This window comes from Hyla sarda, chromosome 4 (genome assembly GCF_029499605.1).
Source record: "Hyla sarda isolate aHylSar1 chromosome 4, aHylSar1.hap1, whole genome shotgun sequence".
Taxonomy (NCBI): Eukaryota; Metazoa; Chordata; class Amphibia; order Anura; family Hylidae; genus Hyla; species Hyla sarda.
Window position 1 is genome coordinate 275,305,743 of NC_079192.1, and position 18,470 is coordinate 275,324,212.

General features: G+C 39.9%; 1 protein-coding gene across 1 annotated transcript in view; it reads left to right on the top strand.

Moving 5' to 3' along the window:
• C4H3orf20 (chromosome 4 C3orf20 homolog) overlaps window positions 1-14,085 on the top strand; it is a 48,116-nt gene extending 34,031 nt beyond the window's left edge. The window contains exons 16-20 of the mRNA XM_056574311.1: window positions 678-999; window positions 4,037-4,153; window positions 6,204-6,346; window positions 10,643-10,718; window positions 13,568-14,085. Of these exons, the coding sequence (XP_056430286.1) occupies window positions 678-999; window positions 4,037-4,153; window positions 6,204-6,346; window positions 10,643-10,718; window positions 13,568-13,597 (688 nt within the window). The 3' untranslated portion in view covers window positions 13,598-14,085. The remainder of the gene's footprint in view (window positions 1-677; window positions 1,000-4,036; window positions 4,154-6,203; window positions 6,347-10,642; window positions 10,719-13,567) is intronic.
• The last annotated feature ends 4,385 nt before the right edge of the window (window positions 14,086-18,470 follow it).

The window sequence follows — 18,470 nt, forward strand, 5'->3', positions numbered from 1 at the left end:
TACTACATATGGAGATGTGCAATAGTGTAGAGAGGAGGTATATTCCTGGCTGAAAGACGCAGTGCACTTTAGTAGTTGTAATGCAACAATACCCACCCTCATTATGGTTAATGTTATCTATCAGTTATACCGGAACCCTGTATTTATATATTAGCCGTCCATTGAACCACCCATCCATATTGACTTTTTTTAATGGTGTAATTTTTAAATCATGGTTTAGTAAAATGATGTGTATTGGCAATGGTAATGCTCTCTTGGTGCTTTTTTGTGGTTATTAATGGTAATGGAGCTACATTGTGTATAGTACTATACAGACCCCTACCCGGTACAATACCTATATAGAATAACAATGAATATGTTATACATGGGAATTACTGGAATTGTGTTGATAAATTGCTTGTATCAAGTTGCTTCTTACTCTTGATGATGATGAGAGTCTAATTGTTTGCCGCAGTATTATGCATATATACATAGGCATTAACTGGTATATCTGGTTTGAGCTATATAGTGTAACGTACATTTGCCATTTGTGCTATGTTTACAGTCTCAAATGCTTTAGTTAATGTCCCCAAAGAGTTCAGTTCACATTTAATGGCCTTGTTTTTTTTTATTTGTGGCTTGTTACTGTGCAGTAACATTGTATAGTTGTCTGAATTTCCTTATCTTCTCACCTACAGGACCTTCAGCCTTTTAGGGCCCCTACTTTCTTTAGAACAAGATGAAGAGAAGCTTTGGCACCCATCACATTATGCCTGCCCAGTGGTCTTACAAAAAGTGCTGCTGGGTGAAGAACGCAGTCTCTGCAGGTGTAGTAGTCACCAGATTCCCCATGTGACAGACTTGGAGTTTGACCAGCTAATAAACAAGACCTCATCCTTGGAGCAGGTTATTGTTGTGTGTATTGTGTCATCTTTGGGCTCTGAGAAAACTGACACTAAGGACGTGCTTGACCAACTATATGAAAAGAAGAACCGATATAGAAGTATGCCATGTATCCAGGTAAGTAACACAAATAAAATAGTTTATGGTAACAGGCAGCATGATATGAACAACATAGCACAATGCACATTTCAAGTAAGGCTGGGTTCACACTACGTTTTGTCCCATACGGGAGCGCATACGGCAGGAGGGAGCTAAAACCTCGCGCTCCCGTATGTCACCGTATGCGCTCCCGTATGCCATTCACTTCAATGAGCCGACCGGAGTGAAACGTTCGGTCCGGTCGGCTCATTTTTGCGCCGTATGCGCTTTTACAACCGGACCTAAAACCGTGGTCAACCACGGTTTTAGGTCCGGTTGTAAAAGCGCATACGGCGCAAAAATGAGCCGACCGGACCGAACGTTTCACTCCGGTCGGCTCATTGAAATGAATGACATACGGGAGCGCATACGGTTACATACGGGAGCGCGAGCTTTTAGCTCCCTCCTGCCGTATGCGCTCCCGTATGGGACAAAACGTAGTGTGGACCCAGCCTAACAGAAGTATTAAAGGGGTACTCCAGTGGGAAAAAAAAATTTCATATCATCAGGCTTCAGAAAGTTAAACAGATTTGTAAATTACTTCTATAAAAAAATCTTAATCCTTCCAGTACTTATCAGCTGACCACTGTACACTGACCACAGTGCTTTCTGCTGCCACCTCTGTCCATGTCAGGAACTGTCCAGAGTAGGAGCAAATCCACATAGCAAATCTCTCCTGCTCTCAACAGTTCCTAAACAGAGGTGTCAGCAGAGAACACTGTAGTTAGACTGGAAAGAACTACACAACTTCATCTGGAGCATACAGCAGTTGATAAATATTGGAAGCATGAAGATTTTTTTTAAATAAAAGTAATTTACAAATCAGTTTAACTTTCTGATATCAGTTAATTTGAAAAAAAAAATAATAATAATTCTACCGGAGTACCCCTTTAACCACTTAAGGACTCCACTCCCTTTCTATAACGCGGGGCCACCGCCTCTAACGGCCAGGATCCGTGGCTAATAGTGCGCTATTAACCCTTTAGACGAGGCGTCCAAAGTTTATTGCCGCATGTAAAGTGAAAGTTAACTACTCCCGGCTAGCTCAGTCGACTGTTCGGGACGGCCGCGGTGAAGTCACAGCTTCCCGAACAGCTGGAACACAAAAGGAGGGCCCCTACCTTCCTCCTGGTGGCCGATCGACGAATGACTGCTCAGTGCCTGAGATCCAGGCATGAGCAGTCAAGCGGCAGAATCATTGATCAATGTTATCCTATGGGATAACAATGATCAATGTAAAAGATTATTGTGTGCAGTGTTATAGCCCCCTATGGGAGCTATAACATTGCAAAAAAAAAAGTTAAAAATAAAAATAAAAAGTTAATAAAGATCATTTAACCCCTTGCCTAAGAAAAGTTTGAATCACCCCCCCTTTTCCCATAAAAAAAAAAAAAAAAAAAACTGTGTACATAAAAATAAATATATGTGGTATTGCAGCGTGCGGAAATGTCTGAATTATGAAAATATATCATTAATTAAACCGCACGGTCAATGGCGTATGCGCCAAAAAATTACAAAATAGCGTATTTTTGGTCACTTTTTATATCAGGAAAAAATGAATAAAAAGTGATCAAAAAATCTGATCAATACAAATATGGTACCGCTTAAAACTTCAGATCATGGCGCAAAATATGAGCCCTCATACCGCCCCAAACGTGGAAAAATAAGAGAGTTATAGGGGTCAGAAGATGACAATTTTAAATTTTATTAATTTTCGTGCATGTAGTTATGATTTTTCCAGAAGTATGAGAAAATCAAACCTATATAAGTAGGGTATCATTTTTATTGTATGGACTTACAGAATGAAGAGAAGGTGTCATTTTTACCAAAAAATGTACGGTGTAGAAACGGAAGCCCTCAAAATTAACAAAATGTCGTTTTTTCTTAAAAATTTTTTTCCGTTTCGCCATAGATTTTTGGGTAAAATGACGTCATTACAAAGTAGAATTGGTGGTGCAAAAAATAAGCAATCATGGATTTTTAGGTGCAAAATTGAAAGAATTATGATTTTTTTAAAGGTAAGGAGGAAAAAAACGAAAGTGCAGAAATGGAAAAAACGGAGTCCTTAAGGGGTTAAAGGGGTGATACCGTGTTAAGAAAACATAGCCTCTTTCTTTCAAAAACAGTGCCACGGGTTGTCCCCAGATAGTATGTGCTATTAAAACTCAGCTCCATTCGCTTCATTGGAACTGAGCTGAAATACCACTCAGAAGACAAGAGTGGCGCTGTTTATGGAATCAGGCTGCTATGTTTTTCTAATGCTAAATGAAGGCTCCTTTTTAAGTATACCACTTAGCTAGGACTCAAAAAGAGCATTCTATAACGTTCTAAATTGTGTCTAATGCATCTAATCCTAAATGTAATGCACATCCTTAAAGGGGTACTCAACTGCCCCAGTGTTCGGAACATTTGGTCGTGACTTAATGGCCACGCCCCCTCAATGCAAGTTCATGGGAGGGGGCTTGCGCCCCCTCCCATAAACTTGCATTGAGGTAGCGTGGCTTGACATCACAAGGGGCATGGTCGTGACGTCACAACCCCCGCTGCCCGCACCCAGCATTCGGAACAAAATGCTTTGGAAGCTGGGGCAATAGAGTACTACTTTAAGTCAAGACAGGCTACATTCTGTTTGGACATGTGTACAAGGTTCAAACTCCGCCACTGAAGAACGAGCAGAAAATGCATCAGCCAATCACAGCTCTTCATTCATTTTACCAGAGTACTGAAAGCGGAGCTGTGATTGGTTGCTATCTGTCTGAAACAAAAACCAGACACATTTATGTCTGGGCCAATGTGGTCTGTCAGGCACTGTTAGTGTAGGACATGCAGGGGATCCAGCACCATTATTTTCATTGTTCTCCTCCTAGGAGGTAGCAGAAAACTAGTGAATGAAAGCAAAAACCTCTTATAAATAAAAGAATTAAGAATGAATTATGGTTATATAATGTTACAGTTGAGATCGTTTCTGTGATGATAGTTTCTGTGCTTGTAACCTATAAATGTATCTCTGTTACAGAGCCGAGTGGACTCCTTCCGTATATTCAAGTACGACATCAACACATGTAATATCCTGACAGGTCATAAACAACCTTTACTGGTTCAGAGGCACAATGTAGCTCCGGGAATGATCCTGGTAATGACAAATGTATTTAATTACGTGTTCTGTATTGTTAAGCATATTTTTCTATGTATGTGAATGCAAAAGGAGGGGTAAAAGGGGTAAAAGAGGAAAAACTCCGGTCGGCTCATTTTTGACTCATATCCTGTTTCCTGACCGGACCTAAAACAGTAGGTAGTATACTACGGTTTTAGGTCCGGTCACAAAACCGGATATTGGTCAACACCGTTTGACTCCGGTCGGCTCGTTAAAGTAAATGGATTTCTGCGCCGGTCCGGCTGAGGTACGGGAGCGCCCGGTTTTCCACTCCCCCAGACGGATCCGGCAACCGTGGGCTGAAAACGAGGTGTGAATGCAGCCTTAAAGAGGTTCCATATTTCTATTACAGCTCAGGCCCAGAGCATAGTCATTAAACTTATGTAAATGACGTAAAATAACTGTGCACATACATAATATGAACCCTTCTTGAACTGTCCACTAGGTGGCAATGTAATCCCTCCACTGTCTGATCACAAACCCCTTTCTTTGTATCACTGAGAGCTTTGCACGGATATTTCCTTCTATGTACTTTGTGCTTTGCAGTGTTTTCCTATTGTTCCTTTAACAATGCTTTTTTTATATTCAATATACAATGTTGTCTTTCTCTATGGTAATTTTATATAATGTGTCATCGGCGATGTTTCAATTGACACTGCATTGCTATTTTAATGTATTTTGTTTATAAAATAGATATTATTTTATTCACCATAAATTCCCAGGTGCATAACACAGAGTGCCCCAATTTCCATAACTTTGTGAAACGCATTCTTTAGTCAAGGATCTAATGTTTGGCGGTGGCCCAGCAGAAATTGTGCTGAATACATTGTTTACTGTATTCAGAGGGATGACCTCATTTCATCTCTACTGTCTTTAACATGCCCTGCTAAGACCTGGGTGAAAGAAGGGTACACAAAAAACTAGCATTGACATTTTTTTAAATCTCAACACTACCATGTGATATGTAGTTTGCAGATCCTTGTGGTTGGTTGTATTCTATCTGACGAAGCAACTGTGCTATCTGTAAGTGTGGGTGAACAATTATATCCTTTATTATTAGGACGTTACCATCTCATCTCAATCATTGTTGATCCTTCCCTGGATGTTGTTCTCATGAGCTAAAGGGGTACTCCGCCCCAAGACATCTTATCCCCTGTCCCTTTAACTGAATGTACAGTACAACTACTACAATGCATCTCCAAAACGTCAGGCCTTGTCCTTTATTTGCAGTATACAGTGGTTAATACTTATAAATAGTTGTCAAAAGTAGGGCAACTAGTGGACTGGCAACAGGGTTATTGGCACTCAGATGCTCATTGATATGAAGGGGGTGCATAATGTGTGTTAAGACTAAGATTGGGTTCAGTGAGGGAAAACTTTCCCCCATAAAGTGGGCTTTTCCAATTTCCTCAATTGTGATCCAATCGCACCTTTGGCAGAACATAAAGCCAACACAGATTGTTCATGTAATGGGAATTAAAGAGGTACTTCGCCCCTAGACACCTTATCTCCTATCCAAAGGATAGGGGATAAGATGTCTGATCACGGGAGTCCCACTGCTGGGGTCCCCCGCTATCTCGGCTGCGGCACCACAGACATCCGGAGCACAGAGCGAACTTCACTCTGTGCCGGAAGACTGGCGATGCGGGGCGGAGGCTCGTGACGTCACAGTCACACCCCCCTCATGACATCATGGCCATACCCCCTCAATGCAAGTCTATGGGAGGGGGCGTGCCATCATGCCCCTCCCATATATTTGCATTGAGTGGGCGTGGCTGTGACATCACAAGCCTCAAGCGCTGCACCAAACGCTCTAAACAAATGTCGGGTGCAGCAGGGAGATCGCCGTGGTCCCCACCGATCAGACATCTTACCCCCTAAGATCTCTAGGAGCGGTGAACCTCTTGAAGTTTTTTTTTAATTGTTGTTATTGTTTCAATATTGAGCACTTACCATATATATTGTGAGCATAAAAGTAGTAATTGTTAGTAATACTGAAGGTACATGTGTTTGTTGTATTATGCTCTAGATGTATATTTGTGGCAAGCTGGTATTTGCAAACTACATTTTTAATGGATACAGCAGATCAATAAAAGACCTTCAGAAACAGATAACAAAAACTAGGAGCGACTACCAAACAGGATGCCATCTGCCCAAGGATTTCAAATTCAGGTATTTATTACAATTTAACTCAATGTATTGTGAGATCTTCAAATTTCTTTTATGTCTTTTGGTTTAGTAATTTTTTGTTAATATTAAATTCAGTTACCGCTTTTTGTAATGGATAACCACTTTGTACAGCAAGTGTTTTTTTCTCATTTCACTCTGTTTTTGTAAGCACTACAAAATTATTTTGAGCAGCAGCATGTATGCTTATCCCCATTCTTCTTATTAAGTCCCCAAAGATCTAACATTTATCACCTATCCAGTGAATAGGCTAGAAATATTTATTACTAGGGTATTCCGGTGAAAAAACTATTCTTTTCATATCAACTGCCTCCAGAAAGTTAAACAGATTTGTAAACTCTTTAAAAAATGTTTTATCCTACCAGTACTTATCAGCTGCTGAAGTTAAGTAGTTTTTTTTCTGTCTGACAAAAGTGCTCTCTGCTGACACCTCTGTCTGTCTCAGGAACTGTCCAGAGCAGGAGAGGTTTTCTATGGGGATTTGCTCCTACTCTGGACAGTTCCTGAGACAGACTGTTGTCAGACAGAAAAGAACAACTCAACTTCAGCAGCTGATAAGTACTGGCAGGATTACGATTTTTTTATAGAAGTAATTCCCAAATCTGTTTAACTTTCTGGAGCCAGTTAATATGAACAAAATAGTTTTTCACCGGAATACCCCTTTAAGTAGTGAAAAGGACTCCTGCAAATGGAAAGATAAATATTGTAGAAAATACCATGAATAAAAAAAATATGAACTGAATTATGTGTGGGCTGGAGTTTTTCTCCAGTCCTGCAATGTGCAGATCTTAAAGGGGTATTCCGGCTAAAGACATCTTATCCCCTATCCAAAGGATAGGGGATAAGATGTCTGAACCCGGGGGGTCCGCCACATGACATCACACCTCGTGCCGTCACGCCCCCTCCCATAGACATGAATGGTGTGACGTCACATCTCCAGTCCCGGAAACACAGAGGTTTCCGAGACTGGAGCAGCAGCCCCACATAGAATGAGGGTGCTGCAGGGAGATCGCGGTGGTCCCAGCGGTGCCCCCCCCCCCGTGTTCAGACATCTTATCCCCTATATATCTATCTATGGATAGGGGATAAGATGTCATTGACTGGAATACCCCTTTAATTTATTTCCCTGGTTTTTTTTGCCAGAATTAATGATAATAAAAATAAATAATAACATCATTTACTAGGCAAATGTCAGGGCAAGTGATTTAGATTCTCAATATTGATACGTATCTATGTATTCCTATTTTTATTTACATGTGTTATAATATGAAACATTTCTGATATTAGTAAACAATAGGTTTCCTTATAAATGGGCATGATGTTATAGTCATCACTATATTATGTGCTTTAGAACACGCCAGTCACCCAAGGTGATCTAATAGAAGTGAAAGGATAAAAGAGGTCGGACCTTGTTGTGGATGTATCTCTAATGCACGGTGCAGTCACACTGGGACTCAAATGAGAAAACAGCAGGTGGTACATTACACAAAGTCATTGTTTGGTCCCTGCTTGTATAACATCTTTGTACAACACATAGACTCTGCCGCCATCCCACGGGCTGGAATGCTATGTTCTGCAAAGTTGTTTAGTGTGGTTTGCTCTTTTAAACCCTGAGTGTCTTCACGCTGCTTAGTAAAGAATCACACACAAACACCACTATTAGCCCTGCTCCAATTTGCCGTCCACGTCATATGCTTTCTCTGTTCTAAGGTACACGTGACAGAAGTGTAATATAAACAATCTCTGATGTCTCAGGAGGCCTGGCTGGATTTTGTCCCTCAGCTTTAAAGGGGTATTCCAGGCCAAAACTTTTTTTTTAGATATCAACTGGCTCTGGAAAGTTAAACAGATTTGTATATTACTTCTATTAAAAAATCTTAATCCTTCCAATAGTTATTAGCTTCTGAAGTTGAGTTGTTGTTTTCTGTCTAACTGCTCTCTGATGACTCACGTCCCAGGAGCTGTACAGCTCCTATGGGGATATTCTCCCATCATGCACAGCTCCCGGGACATGACATCATCATTGAGCAGTTAGACAGAAAACTTCAGAAGCTAATAACTATTGGAAGGATTAAGATTTTTTAATAGAAGTAATTTACAAATCTGTTTAACTTTCCAGAGCCAGTTGATATATATAAAAAAAGGTTTTGCCTGGAATACCCCTTTAAATCTTCAGCTAAGTGATGTCATCACCTCATAACAGCCCTACAGCCTACATCACCATCTCCCTGTCATTTACACAGATTCCTTTATTGGGACATTTAGGTTGTGCTTATACATGGCATTTTAAAGAATCTTAAAGAAATTGCCATAAAAAGGCATGTTTTACAGCGCTGTAGTAAAATTGCATGAGTTTGAAAAATCTTGGTAAAAAGACAACAGTGCCGTGGTGGTACAGCAGAGATATAGCTAATAAAATAGCATTATTAAAGGGGTACTTCAGGAAGAAAAAAAAATGTTAAACCAACTGGAGCCAGAACGCTAAACAAATTTGTAAATTACTTCTATTAAAAAATCTTAATCCTTCCAGTACTTATCAGCTGCTGTATACTACAGAGGAAGTTCTTTTCTTTTTGAATTTATTTTCTGTCTGACCACAGTGCTCTCTGCTGACACCTGTCTGTCTGTCTCAGGAACTGTCAAGAGCAGGAGCAAATCCCTATAGCAAACCTATCCTGCTCTTTACAGTTTCTGAGACAGAGGTGTCAGCAGAGAGCAATGTGGTGAGACAAAAATGAAATTCAAAAAGAAAAGAACTTCATCTGTAGTATACAGCAGCTGATAAGTACTGGAAGGATTAAGATTTTTTAATAGAAGTAATTCACAAATCTGTTTAATGTTCTGGCACCAGTTGATTTTAAAAAAAAATTTTTTCACCGGAGTACCCCTTTAAGGAGAATGAGGTGTGTTAACAGCATGCTACCTTGTTCTGAACAATGCCACAGGCAGAGGAGCAGACAGGAAATGAAAGCAGCAGGTGCCACCTCACTTTGCAATAGTCTGCTGTGAAATTAAATATTCAGCATCATCTCTGGTTGGGGAACTGGCAGGATTTCTGTGGGAGGGGAGTAGGGAGGGTGGGAGCCGAGGGCTGTTGTGAAAAGCTAAAGAAAAGTAAAGCAGTTTAGTAATTGTAGTGCTGAGAAATCACTTAACCAGGAAGTACAGGACTAAGACAACCCCCCCCCCCTCCCCCCTCCAAACAACTGGATTTTTTGGCACTTCTATATGCTTATTTAGCATTTCTAATTTTTATTTTTACCCTAGTACCCTATTAGCCTTAATAAACACTATATTTTCTATTAGATATGAAAAAAGGGGTTACTAAAATGTCTTGTCAGAAAATCAAACCCTCAGTACAGACATGTCAGCGAGTGTGTCTAAGACTGTGCTCACAGATGCATTACAGTGCATGCAGAAGGTTATAATAGGTCCTTATGGTATTTTGGTTTGTCAGGTGGTATGTTGTGTTTTTTCTTTTTTTATAGCGTCAGTGAATAGATGATTCGATTTCTGACAGTCCCACTCAGCCTAAGATGTTTATACACATTATATGTCAGCTGAACCTAAAATTTGGAGGGAGAAAAAAAGAATTGGGCATGTTTACTTTTAGCTTGCCTGATCCTTTGTTTCTGCAGGATATAGCCTGCTGCCAGTCTTATTTCTTTTCTCATTGAAAACACAAGACAGGTGAGCAAGCATGTATTTGGGGATGTTGGGAGGTGTATCTGTCATCTAAACAAGCATTTGGCCACCAATATGAGAGGTGTATGGGCACCTTTAATTGCTAAATCTGGTGTAAACCTAATTTTAGGCTGTGTTCAGCCAAAATACACAAAATATGAACTGTATATTTAGTTCCAAGAATAGCACCTGGTCCTGTCAGGACACCCAATGTGTGCCTTACTTTGATCTGTTCCTCAAAGTATAGCAGCACTTGTTAAGTAAATTGTACAATAAATACTCTTTGTGAATATGCAGATGCCTCTATATGATGAGTTGAATCAGTTTGCAAATCTATAAAATGAATTAAATATTTGTATGATAGCTATTACTGAATCTCATATTTTGCATTACATTTCTTTTTTAAACCAGAGAAGTGTACCCAATATGATACTATTATTAAAGGTGTAATAGTGCATCGAGTTCTCAGAATGTTGCCACCCAAAACAATAAAAATCCTATCATTGCATTAGATAATATATTATCTGCATTAGTTTTTAGCTAAAGTTAAAGGAACATTTTAATCATTCTAATCTCATACTCTTTTTGCTTCTAAAGCTATGAAGGACACATGGCTTATACATCCTTCGATATAACTCGAACAAGCACAACTATTGAGAAAGTCTACCCCAAGGTATTATGAATCATCATAGACACTATTGTGTATATTGTGTAATCGACCTCACACACACTATGTACATACATCAACCCTAACATTAAAATCACTGATAGGTGAATAATAATAAATCAAATTGTGATGGCTAGATGACCGGGTTAGAACTAGAGATTGACCGATTATCGGATTGGCCCAAATTATCGGCCAATATTCACGATTTTGTTAGTTATCCGTATCGGCATATAACCTTGCCGATAATGCGTCTTGCCTGCAACACCCGGGCCCGGAGAACGGTGCTGCTGGCTGCTATTTTGCATCTCCCACACAGCCACAGCAGCCTTGTAAGAGAACGGCAGTGGCAGCCTTGGAGAGGCGCTTTGAACTCCGACGTGACGCTGCTGTGCTTAGACATGAGGTCACGTCACCGTGGGGATGAAGTGACCTCACGTCTAAGCACAGCAGCGCCACGTCTGAGTTCACTGTGCCACCGATCAGTGAGCCCGCCGCCCTGCTCTCTCTCTCATACAGGGCCCTGCTTGTCCTCGGTGCACAGAGCCCTGCTTGTCCTCGGTGCACAGAGCCCTGCTTGTCCTCAATGTATAGAGCCCTGCTTGTCCTCAGGGCACAGAGCCCTGTACAGAGCCCTGCTTGTCCTCAGTATAAAGAGCTCTGCTTGTCCTCAGTGTACAGAGCCCTGCTTGTCCTAGGTGTACAGAGCCCTGCTTGTCCTAGGTGTACATGGCCCTGCTTTAAAATGCCCAAAAATTTAAATGCATGGAATATCGGTATAAGTTACAGGCTATTGGTATCGGCTCTAAAAAATCAATATCAGTTGATCCCTAGTTAGAACATCTCTAAATGGAAGGTCTTTTAGGGTGTCCAGGTTAAGATTGAAAGGTGTTGACCTGACCTCCAAATTCCCCAGATTTAAATCCAGTCAAGCATCTGTGACATGTGCTGCCACTACAAGCCTGATCCATGTAGGTTACACATCTTACAGGACTTAAAGGATCCATTGTTAACATCTTTATGCCAGATACCACAGGAAATTTTATATATATACAGTGGGGCAAAAAAGTACTTAGTCAGCCACTAATTGTGCAAGTTCTCCCACTTAAAAAGATGAGAGAGGCCTGTAATTTTCATCATAGGTATACCTCAACTATGAGAGATATAATGAGAAAAAAATCCATAAAGTCACATTGTCTGATTTTTAAAGAATTTATGTGCAAATTATGGTGGAAAATAAGTATCTGGTCCCTACAAACAAGCAAGATTTCTGGCTCTCATAGACCTGTAACTTCTTCTTTAAGAGTCTCCTCTGTCCTCCACTCGTAACCCGTATTAATGGCACCTGTTTGAACTTGTTATCAGTATAAAAGACACCTGTCCACAACCTCAAACAGTCACACTCCAAACGCCACTATGGCCAAGACCAAAGACCTGTCGAAGGACACCAGAAACAAAATTGTAGACCTGCACCAGGTTGGGAAGACTGAATTTGCAAAAGGCAAGCAGCTTGGTGTGAAGAAATCAACTGTGGGAACAATTATTAGAAAATGGAAGACCTACAATACCACTGATAATCTCCCTCAATCTGGGGCTCCATGCAAGATCTCACCCTGTGATGTCAAAATAATCACAAGAACGGTGAGCAAAAATCCCCGAACTACACGAGGGGACCTAGTGAATGAGCTGCAGAGAGCTGGGACCAAAGTAACAAAGGCTACCATCAGTAACACACTACACTGCCAAGGACTCAGATCATGCAGTGCCAGACGTGTCCCCCTGCTTAAGCCAGTACATGTCCGGGCCCGTCTGAAGTTTGCTAGAGAGCATTTGGATGATCCAGAAGAGTAGTGGGAGAATGGTCAGATGAAACCAAAGTAGAACTTTTTGGTAAAAACTCAACTCGTCGTGTTTTGAGGAGAAAGAATGCTGAGTTGCATCCAAAGAACACCATACCTACTGTGAAGAATGGAGGTGGAAGCATCATGCTTTGGGGCTGTTTTTCAGCAAAGGGACCAGGATGACTGATCCTTGTAAAGGAAAGAATGAATGGGACCATGTATCGTGAGATTTTGAGTGAAAACCTCCTTCCATCAGCAAGGGCATTGAAGAAGAAACATGGCTGGGCCTTTCAGCATGACAATGATCCCAAACACACCGCCTGGGCAATGGAGTTGCTTTGTTTCAAGGTCCTGGAGTGGCCTGGCCAGTTTCTAGATCTCAACCCCATGGAAAACCTTTGGCGGGAGTTGAAAGTCTGTGTTGCCCAGCGACAGCCTCAAAACATAACTGCTCTAGAGGAGATCTGCATGGAGGAATGGGCCAAAATATCAGGAACAGTGTGTAAAAACCTTGTGAAAACTTACAGAAAACGTTTGACCTCTGTCATTGCCAAAGGGTAAATAAAGTATTAAGATGAACTTTTGTTATTGACCAAATACTTATTTTCCACCATCATTTGCAAATAAATTCTTAAAAAATCAGACAATGTGATTTTATGGATTTTTTTTTTTCTCATTATGTCTGTCATAGTTGAGGTATACCTATGATGAACATTACAGGCCTCTCTCATCTTTTTAAGTGAGAGAACTTGCACAATTGGAGGCTGACTAAGTACTTTTTTGACTCTCTCTCTCTCTCTCTCTATATATATATATATATATATATATATATATATCTTCACTGACATGTTTATGTGTGCAAATTGTCCTCATTAGCTAATGAATAACTATTTATAGCATCTATGTTTTAAACTGCGTAAGTGACAGCACAAAGGATATTCATAAGAACAATGTGTAGTCATTGGTGAATGAATCATGAGGCACGAGTCTAACTTCTGTTTTGTCATCTCACCACAGGTTGCTCCATTAAATCAGCAGATATGGTAGAGAAGGAGGCGACAACCTCACGCAAGCACCAGTATAAGTGGACAACAGCATCAGAGCAGAATCCTAAAATATCACAGACTACAGTCTGACACTATATGATGAGTGTTTATAAAATGGACAAATATCTACATTACCTGGGATTTAATGTACACAATGTCATTAAACTTATACTGGCATCACTGATAACAAGCTCAATGCTGTTATTACCACCTGGTTAGAGCACATGGGGTAGGACTATTATTACCATACCGGCAGAGATCAAGTATTTAAAACAGGATCACAGTATAGATAGTTTACAAAGTAAATACTATAAAATACATTTATCACTGCATCTAACTTTTTTGTTGTACTACCCTTACACCTTGTTATCAACCAACACTAAAGGTAATAGCTGTATGCACTCTATGGGGAGATTTATTGGTGTTGTTTTTTTTTTGTATTGTTTTGGCTGAAAAGTTTTTCTTTTTTGCTACTTATTGGGCCTCATTTACTAAGCTGAAACCGACCAGTTTGTGTCTGGTTATTTTGGCGCAGAGTGTCTGAGACATGTCTGCACCAGTCTGCGCCAGTTTGCGACAGTACAAATTTATACATACAAATTTATTATAATGTGCGACTTTTGATAAATTTGTCCCACATAACCCAAAAACATTAAAAATAAAAGAGCAGGCCCAAAAATTCACTTACATGTAGAAGCAATGATAACTCTCCCGCCCCCCCCCCCCCCCATTTTTCTTTGCATATATTTATTCTTAACTGCAGCCCCAAAAAAAACTACTAAAATAGTTTTCAGTTATTGATTACCCTTCCGTTCTAATAAGTGGATTGTGTCAAGAATTCTGAATTATTGAAAATAAGAGTTAACTCTTTGTTGAGTGCTGGAAGCCACGATATTTTGCCAGGGATTGAACCTCTGGTGTAAAAGAAAAATTAAGACTAGGGATGTAAAGTGAGTTTCTCAGAATTTATGGTAAATTTGCTACAGTACTACAAGTCATGCATGGTGCCAAGGTTTTCCTGCAAAGAAAAAAAGTTAGAGGCCTTTGCTTCCATTGGAAAATATCGGAGGTAATACTGTAATTTTACTTTGATTTGAGGGCCACTGTTTTAGGACCCTCACATGCGCATACTCCATTAAAGGGGTACTCCAGTAGAATTTTTTTTTTCAAATCAACTGGTGCAAGAAAGTTAAACAGATTCGTAAATTACTTTTATAAAAAAAAATAAATAAATCTTACTCCTTCCAGTACTTATCTTCTGTATACTACAAAGAAAGTTGTGTAGTTCTTTCCAGTCTGACCACAGTGCTCTCTGCTGACACCTCTGTCCATGTCAGGAACTGTCCAGAGCAGGAGAGGTTTACTATGGTGATTTATTCCTACTCTGAACAGTTCCTGACATGAGAAGGTGTAGGAGAGGCTCTAGACTGTTGAATGTCAATAAATCCAGAGCTAGACAGATATATACCCTAGGTGACAAAAAAGTGGCAACAAATAATACTAAGAATTCTGGTGCTCTGGGTCACGGATAACTGAGGCACACTGTGAACTGGTTTAGTTATAAATATAAGGATAATTTATTATATTCAAATAATGAGACACTGGATGACTGGCGGGTTGCAGGGCCCTTGCTCGCCACTTAAGTCAAACCAATAAACAGTTACAATATATGTAAAAATAAAGATTGATACATGATTAGTAAAACAAAAAAATGTAAAAATAATAAACGAATGGTATTAAAAATAAGGTGCTTAGGCTGTGTTCACATTAAATGCAGTACTTCCATAGATAACATAAGGGTGGAATTGGGAGAGATTTAGTAATAATACTCTCCTGTATCACCTAGGTAGAGTCAATAATGTTAAAATGCACTAACAAGTAGTGTAACGATCTGTTGCTTTGGGCAATCACCTGTAGATAAGATACAGTCTTAGCAGATGATCCTGTAAGTCTTTAAGCGAAAATGTAAATGAACAAACCACTTATGGGTTATTGGTAGAGTGCTCCGGAATGTAAGTATATCCTGCACTTAAGTGCAACAAGATCCGGACCTTATATATGGAAAGTTTAAATGCAATCCTTTTCCTTATATTAAAGTTTTGGTGCACCGCACCTCTCACCCGGTGTGGAGTCCTCTGTACCCAGACTCATAGAGGACACCAGGACAGTGTTATACACTGCTCACCTGGCTCTGGTTTGGCTGGGTGTAGGGTGAGTACAGGGTTGCAGTGTGTTGGAGCTAGGAATAGGCCACATCTGCCAGAGATGCCGATGTGCTTGCTTAGGATGAATGCCGTCGGATTCGCTGTGTCTTGCTCTCAAGTCCGGTCAGGGCAGTTGGGCGTGCAGATAGCTGTCACAGAGTCTGCACGCTGCCAGGTAATCTCACCTGGCGGTGAAGCATGCAAGTAGTAGCTAGATTAGATCGGGCGCTGGCAAATAAAATGTTTCCACTATGTGGATGCCGCAGCCTTGTGAATTTGAGGCGCGGTTTTCAAGTTAGAAGGATCTGCAATGATGAGTCCGCAATGGAAAAGCATGTGATGCGGAGCATGTGATGCATTTCTATTAACCCTGTGTTTAGGCACGCTGGCCCAAAAAAATTGCTTGCCCAGAGTCCAACTAAACCAGTTCACAGTGTGCCCCAGTTATCTGTGACCCAGAGTGCCAGAATTCTTAGTATTATTAGTTCCTTACATGGACAGAGAGGTCAGTAGAGAGCACTGTGGACAGACTGGAAAGAACTATACAACTTCTGGAGCGTACAGCAGCTGATAAGTACTTTTTTATAACAGAAGTCATTTACTAATCTGTTTAACTTTCTGGCACCAGTTGATTAGAAAAAAAAAACTCTACCAGGGTACTGCTTTAAAGCTAGGACACTTCCTTCTAATGGGTTATATAGGCATATGACTTGACTTGTATAATTATAGTATACAGAAATGAATTATTTAAGCCTTATCTGTACAACAATGCACCTCTGTTACTTGTCTAAACAAGAACCAACTCTGATTTCCTCAGACTGTTGGCAGGAAGCATTTTTGGAGCCCATGCACATAATAAGAAAGTCAGCTGTGACCTATATGGTTGCTCAATATTGGTTTCTACTTCCTCCAATTAGACCCAAAACTGAAAGAATATGTCAGGTCAATGGCTACAATGTGATTTAATGTAATGTTTACTATACTGGGCTAATACAAACTTGAACATAACACTTAAGGGTGCATTCACACAGCCGTCTGTCCCCATTTTTATCCCCGTTTTGGTTCCGTTCTTGCAGGCTGTAAACTGATAGCCCTTTAACGACCACGGACGTAAATGTGCATCCTGTTTTGGAGGTACTTCCCGCACCAGGACATACATTTACGTCCTGTGTATGACCGCGAGCATCGGAGCGGTGCTCGCGTCATACACGGCAGGTTCCGGCTGCTAGCAGCAGCCGGGGACCCGTCGGTAATGGCCAACATCCGCGATCGCACGGATGTCCGCCATTAACCCCTCAGATGCCATGATCAATACAGATCACGGCATCTGCGGTAGTGCGGTACTTTGAATGGATGATCGGATCGCCCGCAGCGATTTGATCATCCAGTATGGCGGCCGTCTCCCGGGGTCTTCTACTTTGGTCTGAGATCGAGCAGACCAGAGCAGAAGATGACCGATAATACTGATCAGTGCTATGTCCTATACATAGCACTGAACAGTATTAGTCTCCTATAGATAGTCCCCTATGGGGACATAAAAAGTGTACAAAAGAAAGTTGAAAAATGTAAAAATAAAAAGTAAAAAAAAGTGAAAAATCCCCTTCCCCCAATAAAAATTAAAATTGTCTGTTTTCCCCATTTTACCCCCAAAAAGCGTAATTTTTTTTTCTTTTATAAGCATATTTGGTATCACCAAAATATACTATCAAAATATAATGTTAATGATCCTGTACGGTGAATGGCGTAAACGTAAAAAATAAAAAAAAGTCCAAAAATGCTGCTTTTTTTTGTCACATTTTATTCAAAAGAAATTAATACAAAATTATCGAAAAGTTTTATATATGCAAATGTGGTATCGATAAAAAGTAAAGATGACGGCACAAAAAATTAGCCCTCATACCGCCCTATATACGGAAAAATGAAAAGTTATAGGTGGTCAAAATAGGGTGATTTTAGATTACTGATTTTGTACAAAAAGTTTTCGATTTTTTTTAAGCGATACAAAAATATAAAAAGTATGTAGCCATGGGTATCAATTTAATCGTATTGACCCACAGAATAAAGAACACATGTCATTTTTACCGTTAAGTGTACAGTGTGAAAACAAAACCCTCCAAAATGTGCAAAATTTTAGTTTTCATTTAAATTTCCTCCCAAAAAAAAAAAAAAAAATGTTTTGGGTTCGCTGTACAATGAGGTTTCATTACAAAGTACAATTGGTCACACAAAAAACAAGCCCTTATATGGGTCTGTAGATGGAAATATAAAAGAGTTATGGATTTTAGAAGGCGAGGAGGAAAAAAAGAAAAAAGAAAAACACAAAAATAAAATTGGCCTGGTCCTTAACATGAAAATGGGCTTCATCTTAAGTGGTTAAAAACGGTTTAAAAAAAATCTTATTCATGTCAATGGAATTTTTTTTACAATCCGAATAGGTCCATTTGTACCAGTCTACACTTATGTCCATTTTTTTGAGGGCAGAAAAAAACGGCACATTTTTTCTTTTGTAGAAAAAACGGATACAGTAAATTTAGCATTGAAGTCTATGGAAAATGGCTGAGCCTTTAATGTCGTCGGTTTGCATCCGTTTTTTCAATCTGTTTTTTGATCCGTTTTTACTTCTGAGCATGCTCAGAACATAAAAAAATTATTTTTTGTTTAATAACTGAA